This window comes from Ammospiza caudacuta, chromosome 21 (assembly GCF_027887145.1).
Source record: "Ammospiza caudacuta isolate bAmmCau1 chromosome 21, bAmmCau1.pri, whole genome shotgun sequence".
Taxonomy (NCBI): domain Eukaryota; kingdom Metazoa; phylum Chordata; class Aves; order Passeriformes; family Passerellidae; genus Ammospiza; species Ammospiza caudacuta.
The window spans coordinates 5129431-5145252 of record NC_080613.1 but is presented as its reverse complement, the minus strand read 5'-3'; the positions used below and the strand labels follow the sequence as shown (position 1 = coordinate 5145252).

Below are 15822 nucleotides of genomic sequence, written 5' to 3'. Positions count from 1 at the left end.
GATATGGAACTCTAATATGCAAAACATGCCCAGGTATCTTCTTACAGTCTGACCTGAAGTGAAAGGAGCCATCCTTTTTGTCCTAGGAAACCCTCCTCACATGAGTGTTGGTGAAAATGGGGGACACAAGGGACATCTGTCCCCACCTGGATTCCATAGGAGAGGTGACCACGGATGATCTGCTGCTCAAATCCAAGGTACAGGGCTGTGGCTCTCAGTTCTTTCCCTTTTAGCTGTTGTGCATGGATTTGCATGTTTGCTTTTGAAGAAAACCCTGCCTATCTCCAGAGGGAAACTCTCCTTCCCCCACTGATGTACCCACATGTCCCATAAATCACCCCACAAATTTCTCACCATCATTTTATCCTGCTTGAATGTGTCACTTAGCTAAAGTGGTGCATTTGTGTATTTGATTGGAAGTGTGGTGAAAGGGATGAAATACTATGAGCTGAAGGTTGGCTGTTTTATAGAGAAGTTTCTCATTCTTTAAGGACTTGGTTACTTAAAAACCAAACCAAACAACAAGCCTTCTTTTATCATCAATACACAGGGAACTTGCCAGTCCTGTGGAGCTGTGGGACCAAACCTCTGGGCTTGTCTTCAGGTAACAATGGCTTGTTTGTGTGCATGGTGTAGTGGGGCCTCACTCAAATAGCATTTGTACTGAAAAAATAGTGGGGAGCAAAAAAGGGGCTCACAGTAGAACTGTGCACTGGTTTTTGATGGATTCCAAAGAGGAAACTCTCCAGTAACATTGAAAGGGTAACACTGTCACAATCTGACAAGATGTAACTGTTCACTCCCTTTAGGGGACTGTCCTTGCTATTCCCAGTAGGAGATAATAAATTCCTCAGTGCTGGTTGTTGTCTGGGTGTTGCCTCTGCTGGCACCTGTGGAGAGGCTGCAGGTGACACCTTGGAAGTGAGGAGGGAGGGAATCCATGGGACACTGGGGCAGGCAGGGACTGTTTATTTTTACACTGGAATGCCCAGACTTGGGCTGCTCAGGTGAGATCCCTATTGGAGCAGTGGCCTTGGAACAGAGACTTTGCCTGGGTGTAAACCTGGTTCCAGGTTTTCTTTCTCAAATCACTTCTAAATTTCCATCAATTCTAAATTTCCATCTTGTTTTGGGCCCTGAATAAAAAACAGGCTAGAAAACCAAGAAGATAATTCTGAAGTTGCTGCTGCTGGGACTGGAGTTACAGACTGTTTTCTAAAGAGTCTGATATGATGTGCCCATTGTGCTTTGGCTTTTTTCCCTCTCTAGATTGGCTGTCCTTATGTTGGTTGTGGGGAGTCCTTTGCTGACCACAGCACACTTCATGCACAGGTGAGCTTTTCTCTGTTCCCTACATTTAAATAGAATTAAATTTTCCCTGTTCCATGCCCTGGTAGTCCTGTACTCCAGCTCAGGCCAGCTGCCAGAGGAGATCTGTTGTTTCATTTTGATTTGCAGGCCAAGAAGCACAACCTGACAGTGAACCTGACCACGTTCCGTGTGTGGTGCTATGCCTGTGAGAGGGAAGTGTTCCTGGAGCAGCGCCTGGCCCAGCCCCCCTCACCCCCCAGCAAGTTCCCTGAGCAGGTGGGTCTGGGGCACAGAGGCAGGGCTGGGAGCCTGGCCAGGTTTTGTTTGCCTGGTGTAAAATTATCCAAGTGGTTCCTGCCATGGTGCAGTCTTTGCTGTGGTGGGGACACCTTCACTGACAGTGGCTGCCTGTAGCCAGGGGACACTAGCCCTGAATTACAGGGTGTCCCAGCAAAAAGACACATGATTTAGGGGTGGGAACTAGATGAGCTTTATGGTCCCTTCCAACCCAAATAATTTATGATGCTATAATTCTATGACTTGAATATCCATTCTGACTTTATTTTTAACATTTCCCATGGGGTATCTGCATGTGAGAAGAACCTGTCTGTCACATTTTCATTTCCAATGCATGGCCCATAGAAATTTCAGCTGTCAGACCAGAAACACCATGTACTTGTGACACTGCTGCTCATTCCTGATGTTTTTTATCACGTATACTGGGAGCAGTAATGGCACTATTTCCACTCCCTGCTGCTTCAGAGAGAAGGCTAGACAGTGCAGCCTGTTCTTCCTTCTCCTTCTGCTTTTCTTGGAGGCTGACTTGATTTATATGTGAGATAATATCTCTCACAGCTCATCTTTCAGAGCAGGCCTGTGACTGATAGTTATTTCTCTGTCTTTAATCTAGGATTCTCCTTTGCCTGCTCACCCTCTGAAAGCTGTTCCCATTGCAGTGGCTGATGAAGGCGAATCTGAATCAGAGGATGATGATTTGAAACCAAGAGGTAACTTTGCATTGAGCTGATGAAAGAGCTGGCAGGGCAGCTCTGCAGTCTGTAGGAACTGCACTGAGAGGGTTCCTGGCAGCAGAATGTGGAGACTGCCTAGAAAGGGCTGGATTCCCTCTCCTTGGGGCTGAATATAGAAAGCAGCACATCTTGAAAGTGATTCATCCCTCTCTTGTTTGTGCTTTAGGCCTTACTGGAATGAAAAATCTTGGGAACTCCTGCTACATGAATGCAGCACTTCAGGCTCTCTCAAACTGGTAGGCATTAGGGCTTTCAGTGTTGTCATAACTGACTTCACTAAATACCAAAAGTGTCACCTCTGATCTGAAACCTTCATGAGTCTTGCAAAGAGAGATCAGCCAGTCTGGGGACAGAAAAAAATAGTGTTTTTTTAGGGCAACAGAAGTGTTACAGTAGGAAATTGAGGAACCAGCCAGCTTGTGGCTATGTACAAGACTCATGTTTAGATGAATGCTTGAAGTAAAATTTCATCATTTCTGTTGCAACAGAAATTATTTATCCCAGAGAAAACCATGTCATATCTCTTTATTATCATTCCCACTGATATCATTCCAATAACCTATATCCTAAAATATTCTCTAGCCATCCTGCTGAAACTCAATTCCAGGACCTTTTCTGTACTGAGAGCAGGTTCAGATCAGCCTTTTTCATTTGATCCAAGTGAGGATCACATCTGCATCTGGAATCACTTCTTCCCTTGGTTTAAAATCAGTATTTAAAGCATGCTTTTGATAAGGTCTGCATGAAGTTTTGATAAATAAATAGCAGCAGAGTAAAAATTTCTGTGAGCTGAATTCTTCTCCTTTTCCTTCTCTTGTAGCCCACCTCTGACACAGTTTTTCCTGGAATGTGGTGGACTGGTCCGTACGGATAAGAAACCTGCCCTGTGCAAAAGTTACCAGAAGCTGGTGTCTGAGGTTTGGCACAAGAAACGGTGAGTGGTGACCCCTGATCTACCCTGGCCAGCTTTCAGAGGTGTGTTAGTTCTGAGCTCTGGCATGGCAGAGAGGAAATCTGATCCTCAGGGACAAGGGCATTGTCTGAGGCAGTGATTTAACCCCCTGTGTGGATGGGGATGTGAGAATTTCCTAGGATCCAGGAGATCCCATCTCCTGCTGCTAGTGATGAAATGGGCACATAGATGTCAGTGAAAATAATTAATTCTTAATATTACAATTTTTTAAAAGGAAGAGTTTTTAAAAATATAATGTCACTGTTGGCAATGAATAAAAAATGATGGAGTAAGGGAATACTTGAGGCTATGGACTTCAGTGGCCAGCACTTAATTGCACTGCTCTTGATTAGCAGAGAAATTGATGAAAAAATTTGGATGAAAAAAGTGATTCAGAGATTTTTACTAAATAGAGTGGAAAATGCAGGTGACATTTTGGTTTGCTATTGGTTCAAATTCTAGACTTGTTCAAAGGACAGTGCAAAATGATGTAGCTCTGTTTAAATCTGAAGATGTCTGCTCTGTGCAATAAATAAACCCCAGCAAAACAGGAATTTAAATGGCATTGCATGTTTGCCTCAAGTTCATTATTAACAAGGAATAAGTAAGATATGGAGCAAGGTGAACTGTGTCTTTGTAGAGGAGGAGGCTGCAGGCTTTGAAGCAATATCATGTCATTCTAACATTGACTGAATTGATCTCATTTACTGGGTGATCAGCCTGCCCAGATTTTGAAACAAATATGGTGCTGGAAAATCAAACAAAGTCACTAATTGCTAAACTCTGCTCTGGAAAGAGTCACTTCCCACACTCAAAATGTGATAGAGCTGGAAGTGAAATGTGTTTTGGGGAAGGGTCTCTGGAAAGACAGACTGAAATGGCTGCAAGGTGTTTCTGTCTCTTGGTGTGTTTGTCACCCAGATCATGCAGAAATCTCTGCTCAGGCTTTGCAGGTGCATAATTATCTTTTGGCCTCTTTAACTACACACCACACCCTCTGTTATGGCCTGTTTGACAAACTGGCCCCAAGCCCAATATGCAAACTGACTCTTTCTTTTTTCTTTTTCCATGTCTGAGCAGCCCGAGTTATGTTGTTCCAAGCAGTCTCTCCCATGGAATCAAGCTTGTCAATCCCATGTTCCGAGGCTATGCACAGCAGGTGGGGGCTGAAAAAAACCCATGTCATTATCTCAAAACCAGAGAATTTCATTCTTGCAGTGGTGGTGCTGGTGTTTAGAAGGAAGAGCTTGGGAGTCATGGCCTTTCTTTGTCAATATCAGTGATCTTAAAGAGCATTTAGGAGACCTGGATTCTTTTCCAGGCTTTCCTCTGGCCTGTTGGTACCAAATCAGTTCATTTCCTTGTGTCAGCTTACTCACCTCTGAAATGATGGTGGTCAAATCCTTTATAAATAGCTTTGAGATCTGCTGATATCTGCTCTATGGGAGTTTGGTATTATTTATTCATGTCAGAGCTGAAGAACCTGGATAAATCTGCACTAAAAATTCAAAGATATGAATGTTCTATATTCTTTTTCTGGGGAATTACAGCAAAACTAAGTCTTATTTAAAGGTAGTATCCTTTTTTTTCTTTTGAAGTCTTTATCAGTGTAGCTCTTCTGTTTATTCTTTATGACAAAATGTAAACAACACACTATGATTAGAAAATTTACTAGAGAAGTGACAGTGCATCAAAACTGTGATAGTGACAAGAAATCAAAACAAAGAATAAAAATAATGATTAATGAAAGAACTTCTCTATTTGTCTTTGACGTGAAATACGTTGGATTGGAAAACTCTGATCTGAAGAGATAAATTTGAAAGGTAGGCAGGGCAGGCTAAAAGCCAAACTTCATAAAACAACTGAAAGGTCATAATTAACTTTCTGCAGTTGTCAAAATACCAGCTTGCTTTCCAGCAGCTCCTTTGAAGCCAAAGTATCAGCTCTTTTACCATGTATTATGAATGTAGGAGCTTGCAGCTAGACTGTACAGCTTTGAGTTTCTGGTTCCTCTCCCTGTTTATTAAAGATTTTAATCTGCCCTAAGAGGTGGCTTGCCATGAGCAGAAGTCAATGTTCCTAAGATGTGTTTGTGGGAAAGAGGCTGTCCTCCAGGGCCTGCTGTTTTCATCAGGTTTCTCCTTGCTTTTCCCCTATTATCTGTGGCAAACCCTGATAAATGTGCTCCTGATTTGCCTTCTACAGCTGCTCTCTATCTTTTCAAAGTCTTTCAGCTGAAGGTATTCAGATAAAAAATTAGGCCTTTAATTGTGTAGGAGTTAAAGCATTTCTGTAACAGTCAGGCCCTTTGGTGCATGGCCTGCTCAGCTGGGTCTGTGTGCTGCAGAGCAGGCTCAGCTTTGTGGGCACTCTTGGAATCAGCTGTGCATGGACCCATCTCCCCTTTTGCTCCATTTCTGGCTGGGTACTGACATGGAATCCTGGTTTTCAGGACACACAGGAGTTCCTGCGCTGCCTGATGGATCAGCTCCACGAGGAGCTGAAGGAACCCATCGTGGCAGAGTCGAGGGACCTGGACAGCAGCGAGCAGGAGGAGAAGCGCGAGGGCGACCGAAGCCCTTCAGAGGACGAGTTCCTCTCCTGTGACTCCAGCAGTGACAGGGGTGAGGGAGAGGGCCAGAGTCGGACCTCAGGGAGCATGGGCAGCAGCTCCCTGGCAGAGACAGAGCTGCTGATCCAGGATGAAGCAGGGAGAGGGATCTCAGAGAAAGAGAGGATGAAGGACAGGAAGTTCTCGTGCGGCCATCGGCGCAGCAACTCGGAGCAGGTGGATGAGGATGCAGATGTTGATACTACAATGATGCCAGTGGATGGCAGAGCCTCACCTGAGATGCTGCCAGCTCCCTGCCCTGCCAGCCCATGTAGGACACCAGGTATACCCCTCTTTCTGTTGGGATATTTCCAGGAAGATGTGTTACCATCCTCCACAGGCACTGTGGTGTAGTGCAGTGGCAAACACATAGTGTGATTGTTCCTTCTCTGTGTTTCAAAAGATTTTGCATCCAAGGTTTTCCTCAGTCCCTGCCTTTGTGCACAATTGCTTCTGTAAGGAAGTGTACTTAGTGAGCCAGAGAGGTGCTTAGCTAGGCTGTGAGCTGAGTAAAGGCACAGCAGTGAGAGTTGCCTCTGCCAAGCCTGCACTGTATTGATGCCTTTTAAGAAAAAAAGGTTGGGTATGTGTGCATCTCTTTATTTGATACACTGGCCTAAGGAAATACTAACTGTGGAAAAGGCATGGCAGAAGGTATTTGCTAATGTTGGACTGTGGACTTTGGGGAGAGAAAAGGGAGAGGCAGTGTGAGCATTTCTGTGTCTCAGGGAAAAGAAGAGAGCAGCAGTGTGGAGTCACCTCAAGCTGAACATATCCGATCTTTCAACGCTTCTTTATGTAAGAGTCTTACTCTGCCAGCTGGCACTGAAGGCAGCAATGCTGTCTGTGTGGTTTAGGGCTACAGGAGCAAGCTGCAAAATCTAATTAGTCATAAGTGTGAAAAAATGGCAGGTTGTTTTCTGGGGATTTTTAGTATGTAATTATTAGCTGTTAGGTACAGCTCCGTATGCACTCTCTCCTGTGGCTGAGGGAGCTGTGTCTGCCAGCCTGTGCAAGCAGCACAGTTAATGGACACTGCACTGTGCCTTTGAGAAAGATTCTGTGCTGGAACACAGAGCTAGACTGACACAGACTGCAGTGGAGTTGCCTTTCATAGCTGGGGTTTTCAGCAGTGCCCTTTTCCCAAACAGAACCTGACAATGATGCCTATGTACGCTGCTCCTCGCGCCCCTGCAGCCCAGTCCATCATGAGATGCACTCCAAGCTGTCCAGCTCTCCTCCCCGCTCCAGTCCTGCCAGGCTTGGACCTTCCTACATACTCAAGAAAGGTAGGGCAAAGAGGGATTGCTGGGATGCAAAGGGGGGAGCATGTAGAGGAGGGAAGAGAAACATCTGTTAATCAAGAATCATGACGGATTCTAAGTGCTGGTTCCCCTGGACGTCAGGGTGTTCTAAAATAGTGTTTGGCAAAGACTGCAGTAAACCTGCAGATAAAGTCAAGCTCTGGGCACAGTGATGTTCTAGTGTGGAGCCTGAAATGATCCATGTCTGCATCTGTGTACTGTGTTTGTCATTAATAAAATGGCTCTCAAATCCCAGGCACAGGCTCTGTCCCTTTAGGGGAGTGTGGAAATATATAAACATTTGTTTGCCAGACTTGAATTTCATGGCATGTAGGCCAGAGAGCTGTAAGATGCTGTTACTGACAGAACTTCCTGCCTCTTGGACATCTTGGGCTCACAGGAATGGAATTAGGGCTGCAGATGTCCCTGCAGTGCTGGGAGCCTGTCAGGCTGCAGAATAGAGCCTGGCTTGTGTTGTTATCAAACTGGTCCCTTCATCCCAGAGCAAATTGCAAATCAAAATCCCTCAGTGCTGCACAGTCTGCAAACACAATGGCTTGTGCTTGTACCACTGTCCCTCCAGCTGCTGCATGAGGACATTCTTTATTCATCCCTTTGGCTGAGGTCAGCACAGCTGCAGATGTTCTGGCTGCATGAAAACCACTCTGTCTGCCTGCACGTGTGTGTGGGGATGGGGTTTGTTGTTATACAAAACCTTGCATTTGGCCAGTCCCTGCTGTGGAGAGTCCTCTCCAGTGTGAGACACTTGGGGAACACGTGGTAAATGTCAGAGAGGAAAAAAATGGACAAAGTGCAGAGGCAGAGGGGGAGAGGAAGTGAAATGCAAAGCTTGGAGCAAGGTGTCACAAGACCTCAGAAAACCAGGGACTGTCTGTGGCAGGGCTGGGCTTCTAAACATGTAAAAGGCTGGAAAGAGGAGTTCCAGTACAACAATTTCTGCCTCCTGAGAGCCAACTGGTGTTGGCTCAGTTGGCTTCCTCTCCCTTGTACCACATACAGCAGCAGAGTCCTTCATGTCTCTTCACACTTTGCCTCACCATGTCCCTGGGATGGGATCTGAACATGAGGACAATGCTTGTCCTGTGTTCTTTCATGGTTGTGTGACTCTGCGGAGACTGAGAGGGCCATTCCCTGTTCTCCAGCCCAGATGCAGGCCTCTGGCAAAAAGAAGAAGGAGCTCCGGTACCGCAGTGTGATTTCCGACATCTTCGACGGCTCCATCCTCAGCCTGGTGCAGTGCCTCACCTGTGACAGAGTGAGTGTCCTGGGCCTCCCAGTCACCAGCACAGGCTTTGGGCTTGTAGATCTCTCTCTGGGGAATGGTGCTGCTCTTTGAAACCCTGTAGGATGCAGCTAATGTGGCCATAGGTGGTGGCAGGGGAGGGGTGAGAATCTGCCATGCCAAGGAGATGTGTTTCTGTGTTTGCTGATCTGTGTTATTGAGTTGACCCAGCAGTATCACATTCACATCAGGAAACTGAGTCCAGTGCTACAAAGCCCATGACAGAAGTCAGTGCTGACAGCAGGGAAGAATAATTAGCCACACTGAGTTGCTCCTGCTGCCAGATAAGGTTTCTAGCCTAGACTAAATCCAAGCAGTGATAAAAGGTGATGAAGGTCAGGTGCCAGCTCCATTACGCACATGGGAAACCCTGACCTGTTCCTCTTGGGTATTTCCAGGTTTCTACAACAGTGGAGACGTTCCAGGACCTGTCACTCCCAATCCCAGGGAAGGAGGACTTGGCCAAGCTGCACTCTGCCATCTACCAAAATGTGCCAGCCAAGACAGGAGCATGTGGGGACAGCTATGCCTCACAGGGCTGGATTGCTTTCATCATGGAGTACATCCGCAGGTGTGTTCCCTCTGCAGCACCTCTGTTCTCTGGGCTTTGCCCTGCAGTGCTGGAAGCAGCTGTCCCTAACCAGTGCTGTTAACACTGGGATGTCACCTGGAGCCTTTCCTTGGAGTGTGTGGCACCTCACAGGACTTTGAGCCTTTTCATGGGGAGCAGTTGTCACTGCTCCTCTGGATCTGTCACACACCTTGAGAGCTCTTGTGAAGCTGATCACCCCTCACTGCTGCCTCAGAACTGCCCTCCAGAGCAAATTAGTTCCTGGTGTAGTTTTCCAAATAATTTCCAGTTTGAGTAGGAACATCAGCTAAGAGCAGCTGTGTTTTCCCTGCTCCTCTGGGATGTGGGATGAGCTTAGGACCTACAGCTAGAAGGAAATTTATCATCCACTTGGGGTTTTGTGTGCCAAAGCATTCAGCTGTTTTGTTTATAACTCTTAATCCCTTTCCTCTGCAGATTTGTGGTGTCCTGTATCCCTAGCTGGTTTTGGGGTCCCGTGGTGACCCTGGAGGATTGCCTTGCTGCCTTTTTTGCAGCAGATGAGTTGAAGGGTGAGTTTTTTTCTGTGGGGTCTGACAGCATGGAGGAGCATTCCTGAAGCATTTCAAAGGCAGATTAAATCTCCTAGAAATCCTGTCTTGTGTGTCATTAGAGACTGGCAATGCCAAAAGTTTGCAGCTCAGCATCTCTGAGCAGGAGGGAACTTTTCTACCTGCTCAGGGGTGGGAAATCTGGGTGAGAGTGTCCTCAGTGAGGAGCAGGCAGAGCTGTGGGTTGGTTGAGTGCTGTGGCTCCTCAGTTTCTTCACTTTCTCATCCTTCCTGCTAATTGGCTGCATCCCTTTCTTGCCCACACTTATTGACAGAAGTTGTTTTGATCTTTTCTCATCCCTGGCCTGCCCAAAAGGCTCTTAATCTGCTTTCTCTGCACTGTCTGGAAAGGTAGCTGTGTCAGCCTTGTGTGCTCTGAGCAGCTGCATAATGGCTGTTCTCTCTCTACAGGGGACAACATGTACAGCTGTGAACGGTGCAAGAAGTAAGTTGGCATTATCTGTTTTGTGCTCCATGTCTGGAGTTTTATTTCTCTGTACTGCTGTCAGATATTTTGCTGTGTCCTCTGCCTGGACAATTCTGCTGGAATTCAGGATTTGTCTTGGATTCCAAACGGAGCAAGACCCAGCTATGCCTTTGCTCTAGAGAGTCCTCACAGCTCGTTTCTTTTCCTCCCTCAGGCTGCGGAATGGAGTAAAGTACTGCAAAGTCCTGCGCCTCCCAGAGGTGGGTAAAGGCACCTTGTTTCCTAATTCTCTTCTAGCAGCCACTGAGGAGGTCAGGAGGCCAGAGGTAGAATAAAATCAGCAGGGTTTTTGGTGGCAAAAATATCAAATCTCTATTTAGATCAGAAGAGGCTTTCTCAGTCTAAGCTGATGAGCCAGCAGGATTCATGAGAAACAGGCAAAGAACTCCTGCAAGGATCAGACACAGAGATGTGCTGTGCTCCCAGAGCTGCCATGGCAAAACTGCCCTTTGGTGTCCTCTGTCCCTTGGTCCTTTAGATCCTTTGCATCCACCTGAAGCGGTTCCGGCACGAGGTGATGTATTCCTTCAAGATCAACAGCCACGTCTCCTTCCCCCTGGAGGGGCTGGACCTGAGACCCTTCCTGGCCAAGGAGTGTGTGTCCCAAATCACCACCTACGACCTCCTGTCTGTCATCTGTCACCACGGCACGGCTGGCAGTGAGTCCCTGTCTGGGAGAGGAGCAGGGTGGGAGTGGGGCAGGAGGGTGGTCAGGAGTAGCCAGCGCCTCCTGAGACCCCCTCCATTCTCAGCCTCTGCCCTTTGGAAAGTGAACTGAGCAGCTCCTGACAGATCCCCTGCAGCTCTTTCAGCCTCCCCACAGGCTTGGCTCAAACCCTTTCCCACTGTTCAGTCTTGCTGAGAGGCTCTTCCAAGGAAGGCAAATCAGGGTGACAGTGCCAGGCTCTGCTGCTCCAGCAAAGCTTGCCTGAACAGGAATTATCCTTTTCTTTTTTTCTCTCTCTCTGCTCTGTGCCAGCAGCTAATCCTGTTTGTGCTGCTGCCATTATCCCAGGCCTGCCTTCTGTCTGCAGTGCAGATCCCAGCAGTGCCGTGCTCTGTTGCAGGTGGGCACTACATTGCCTACTGCCAGAACGTGATCAATGGCCAGTGGTACGAGTTCGATGACCAGTACGTCACCGAGGTGCACGAGACCGTGGTGCAGAATGCAGAAGCCTACGTGCTGTTCTACAGGTGAGCTGTGCCCTCAGCCCCTTCCTGGGCACAGAGCACCTGCAAATGAATTTCCCACATGGAGTTCTCCCCTCCCTGCTCCAGGAAAAGCAGTGAGGAGGCTGTGAGAGAGCGTCAGAAGGTCGTGTCCCTGGCCAGCATGAAGGAGCACAGTTTGCTCCAGTTCTACATCTCTCGAGAGTGGCTCAATAAATTCAACACCTTTGCTGAGCCTGGGCCCATCACCAACCACACCTTTCTGTGCTCCCATGGAGGTAAGGCTGCTGGGCCTGGGAGCAGCACCTCTGGTGCTTCCAAATGCAGGAAAAAGCTCCAGCTGCTATCCTGATTCGGGGAAGCTGCAGTGGGAATCTCTTTGGCAGAAACTCCAGCCTGCTCAGGGAGGGATGAGACAATTACCCTTTGTGCTGCTGGTTGGAGGCCTGGGGGGATGTTTAGTGCTGGGAAACAACAGTTTTCAGTTCTGTGTTTAAAAACAAACCTGTAGAAAGCAGATAGGGCAGGGTTTATCTGTGTTACCCTGTCAGCAGGGCTGCCCCTCGGGGTTTGTTTGGAGAAGGGAGCTGATAGCACATCTGACTGACTCTGCTGCTGTTTCATCAGCCATGCTGGGGAGCCCTCAGTGTAAATCTCTCTTCTAAATTGGAAATGAAGCACTTGATTAGAAATTAGGGCTGTGGATTGAGAAACCTCCACAGTTAATGAACTTCTGACTGTCTTCCATTAGCAAAGAATGCAGATTCTGGAATCAGAGTTCTCAGAATGGAAAATCTGCCTTCTTATCTGTGTCTGTTGTACACAGCAGTAATGAGATCCCTGATTAATTCTTCCTCTTGCCTTTCCTCCACAGGGATCCCTCCTAATAAATACCATTACATTGATGACCTGGTTGTGATTCTGCCCCAGAATGTGTGGGAATATCTCTACAACAGGTGAATATGGCCATTCCATTCTCTCTCCCAGTATTTGTAGAGTGTCCTGATCTAAGCCAGGATGAGCTGTATCAGTGCCTGTCCCAAAAAGATAACAAGAGATAAGCCAGAAGAGGAAAATATGGCTGAGTAAAGGCAGCTCTGTGCCCTCAGCTGCAGATGCACCTTCCTCACCAAAAATGGTATAAAAATCCCTGTCAGTAGGATGCAGGGCTGGGAAGAGTTTCCACTCTGCTGCAGTTCTCCATTGCCCTGCCTCTCCTGTGCCCAGGTTTGGGGGTGGCCCTGCTGTGAACCATCTGTACGTGTGCTCCATTTGCCAAGTGGAGATCGAAGCCCTGGCCAAGCGCAGGAGGATCGAAATCGACACCTTCATCAAGGTTGGCTTGGGAAGCACCTGGAGCAAGGCAGAGGGCAGGGCTGGGGAGTGCAGGCCTGGAAAATGCCTGTTCTGCAGAATGTGATCTGCAGCACAGCCAGGAGCCTGGCCTGGGCTTCCCCAGTGCAGAGGGGCAATGCTGTGCAGACAGAGAGTGTGAGACCATCCTTGTCTCGTGCCTGCTCTGTGAGCAGAACAGGGGGTGAGGAGGGAATTCCATGGGGTTCTTCTGGAGAACTGGCCTTACAGATAATGGAAGGGCTCCCCAAGATCTCAGGAGTGGCTGAATCCTTTCTGTTTCTCTGTTGCTGCTGTCCCAGCTGAACAAGGCTTTCCAGGCAGAGGAGTCTCCAAGTGTCATCTACTGTATCAGCATGCAGTGGTTCCGGGAGTGGGAGGCCTTTGTCAAGGGCAAGGACAATGGTAAGGATCAGACACTGGGGGTCTGTCAGGGGCACAGGGGGAATGGAAATGACTCCATTTGCTGGGTCTTGGCTGAGCACTGCCCCTGGCTGGGCAAGGTTCAGGCACCAGCCACTGTGGCTGCCTGCAGGTCTCCCGGGCAGGACAAAAATGACCTAGAGAAGTTAGGAAAGCATCTGAATCTGGAGGCAGCAAGGAAATCAGCTGGTTTTTGACATGTTTGTTCTCCTACAGAGCCCCCTGGACCAATTGACAACACCAAGATTGCCCTCACAAAACCAGGTGGCCACGTGCAAGTCAAGCAGGGTAAGGCTGGTGCTTGCTGCCTGAGGTGCTGCTAAAAGGTAAAGGAGACTGTTCCACTGGGTCTGGCTGTGCTTAATGAAATCACAGAGCAAGATGGTGTTGCAGAGGATGACAACTCTGCCCTGCCCCTTCTCTGAGTGAGCCAGGCAGCTCCTGCATGCCCAGATTGCTGCTGACTGGTTCTGCAGACCCCCAGCTCCTGCCTGGCTGCTCCCCAGGCCCCTTCCACCACTCCCCTTTGTGCTGGAGCTTTGATCTTGTGTTGCTTTTGATGTGGTCTTCTCTCAGCATCTGCTGTGGTCCAGCTCCCAAAGTTAAAACAGGCTCAGGTTGTGCCTGGCAAGGTTTAGATTGAATATTAGGAACAATTTCTATATAGGAAAGGCAGGGTTTGGAAGAGGAGGGATGTAAAGGATGTGGAGATGTGGTGCTTGTGGCCATGGATTGATGGAGAACACCCTGGTGCTTCCAGCAGGAGGGGGCACTGCAGGGGCTGTGTGCAGAGACCCCGGGTGTCTCCTCCTGCTCCTGGGCTGGGCCTTTGGGGGGAGCTGTTCATGGGGAAATCCTGGCGTGGTGGGGCCCTGACCTTTCCCTGCTGTGCGCCCGCTGATTGCTGCTTCCCCTGCAGGTGCTGACTACGGGCAGATCTCCGAGGAGACCTGGGTTTATTTAAGCACCCTGTACGGGGGCGGGCCCGAGATCGCCATCAGACAGAACGTGGCCCAGGTGCAGGAGCTGGAGAACCTCCACGGGGAGCAGAAGATTGAGGCAGAGACTCGAGCAGTGTGATGTGTGCAGAGGGGGCAGGGCAGGGCCGGCACAGGTACCGCTGTGGGGGATGGAGGCTGGGAGTCCTGCGGGGTCCAAATCCTCCCTGGGCTGGGACTCGAGGTGTGTGCAGCTCCCCCAGCACTCCCGGGGCAGGCAGGCTTCCTCCTCCTCCTCCTCCTCCTCCTCCTCTCGTGTGGCTCTGAGCACGGGGTGGTGCTGGGAGAGGCTGGCACAGAGCTGCACCTCCCCTCTGGCTGCAGCCACGGTCACAGGCTTGTCCTGAGCTGATCCCTCTGCTTACACCAAACCAGCACTCCCAGCTTGGCCCCAGTGCACTGAGCTCTGCTCCTTTGCAGGTTTTGCTTTTGGCACTTCTCTTTTTAATTCAAACGTGTAAAGATAATGAGACATTATTTATGTTTCCAGCAGGCAGTGGTGCAAGTAGAGAAACCTGGTTTGAGTCTGAGTAAAGCCACAGAGTCTCTTGTGGTTTTGTGCTGGTGGTGCTGTCACAACTTCCTAGTTTTGCTCTTTATTGAATTCTTGCAAATTCAGTTGCAGTCAACTAAGAAATTTGGAAAGAAGCTCTTCCCTTCTCCTTTCACTCACAAACCCACACCTTCATGGTCCTGCAGATTTTTATTTTCTCCTTGTGTCTGCTCTCCTATGTTCAGCACATTTTTGGACAACAAGGCTGGAAGGCTCCTCCTTCCCAAAGCCTCCTCAGGCTGACCCTGCCCTGAGCCTGTGTCTGACTCCCTGAGGGGGTGAAGCTGAGGAGGGGCCCCTTTGTTCACTCCAGAGGGAGCACCTGGGGCTGGGGAGGGGCCCAGAATGGTGAAGCAGCTTTTTAGGAACGAGCCCTTTGTGCAAACAAGCCCCACCTGTGTGCTGAGCTCATTCCAGATGTCCTTTGTGTGTGCAGTGGCTCACTGAATCCATTTGCTCCCAAATCTGCTGCCACCAATGCAGCAAAGACAGAAATGAGGGCAAAAAAGGCCAAACTTCACTTTTCTCAGCAGGGCCATTCTTAACATCCTTTTTGTTAATTTTGCAGCAAGGCAGGAGTTGAATCTTTGCAAGGCTTTGAGAGCAGTTTAATGGAGCAGAGCTGGGCCTGAGGAGCCAAACTGTTCATGGTGGGGTGATGCCACAGCACCAAGCCTGGCCTGAGTGGAGCCTGAGTGGAGCTGGGACCTCCTGAGCTCCTCAGGAAACGTGGGAGGGAGGGAAAGGCTGCTCCTTGACTTAGAGATAGAAGGGGGTAGGACAGGAGAATTTGAGAAGAAAAATGTGGCCTTCATGGTTCTTTTTTCTTTTTTGTTTTTCATTTTGTTTTAGATAAAGCATTTGTTGTATAAAGCAACTTCTCTAAAAACTGTCTATAATTGATTCAGCATGTTAATTTGACAGTTCTGTTCATGGGATGCTTGTTTAGACCCAGCCAGGCCCCAGGGGAGGTCAGAGAATGAGCCACTGTTGAGATTCTCATTGTTCCAAGCTGTCTTTATTCCCCAGTGCAGCAGCCCTGCTGTGCTGCAGAGCCTGCAGGGCTGCATGTCTGTGTTCTGTGTTCAGAGGGTGCTGTACAGACTGTAATGACACTCCTGTGCTTCAGTGTTAGACCTTGTGCTCAAAGTGGTACAATAAATTC

General features: G+C 48.6%; 1 protein-coding gene across 1 annotated transcript in view; it reads left to right on the top strand.

Moving 5' to 3' along the window:
* USP20 (ubiquitin specific peptidase 20) overlaps window positions 1-15822 on the top strand; it is a 19316-nt gene extending 3494 nt beyond the window's left edge. The window contains exons 2-24 of the mRNA XM_058818439.1: window positions 87-197; window positions 551-604; window positions 1270-1332; window positions 1459-1587; window positions 2222-2318; window positions 2509-2578; window positions 3163-3276; window positions 4375-4453; window positions 5747-6188; window positions 7057-7194; window positions 8373-8485; window positions 8911-9083; window positions 9540-9634; window positions 10085-10118; window positions 10315-10360; window positions 10639-10819; window positions 11228-11354; window positions 11439-11608; window positions 12205-12286; window positions 12558-12666; window positions 12986-13088; window positions 13323-13394; window positions 14026-15822. Coding sequence (XP_058674422.1) covers window positions 117-197; window positions 551-604; window positions 1270-1332; window positions 1459-1587; window positions 2222-2318; window positions 2509-2578; window positions 3163-3276; window positions 4375-4453; window positions 5747-6188; window positions 7057-7194; window positions 8373-8485; window positions 8911-9083; window positions 9540-9634; window positions 10085-10118; window positions 10315-10360; window positions 10639-10819; window positions 11228-11354; window positions 11439-11608; window positions 12205-12286; window positions 12558-12666; window positions 12986-13088; window positions 13323-13394; window positions 14026-14186 — 2733 coding nt within the window. The 5' untranslated portion in view covers window positions 87-116 and the 3' untranslated portion in view covers window positions 14187-15822. The remainder of the gene's footprint in view (window positions 1-86; window positions 198-550; window positions 605-1269; window positions 1333-1458; window positions 1588-2221; window positions 2319-2508; window positions 2579-3162; window positions 3277-4374; window positions 4454-5746; window positions 6189-7056; window positions 7195-8372; window positions 8486-8910; window positions 9084-9539; window positions 9635-10084; window positions 10119-10314; window positions 10361-10638; window positions 10820-11227; window positions 11355-11438; window positions 11609-12204; window positions 12287-12557; window positions 12667-12985; window positions 13089-13322; window positions 13395-14025) is intronic.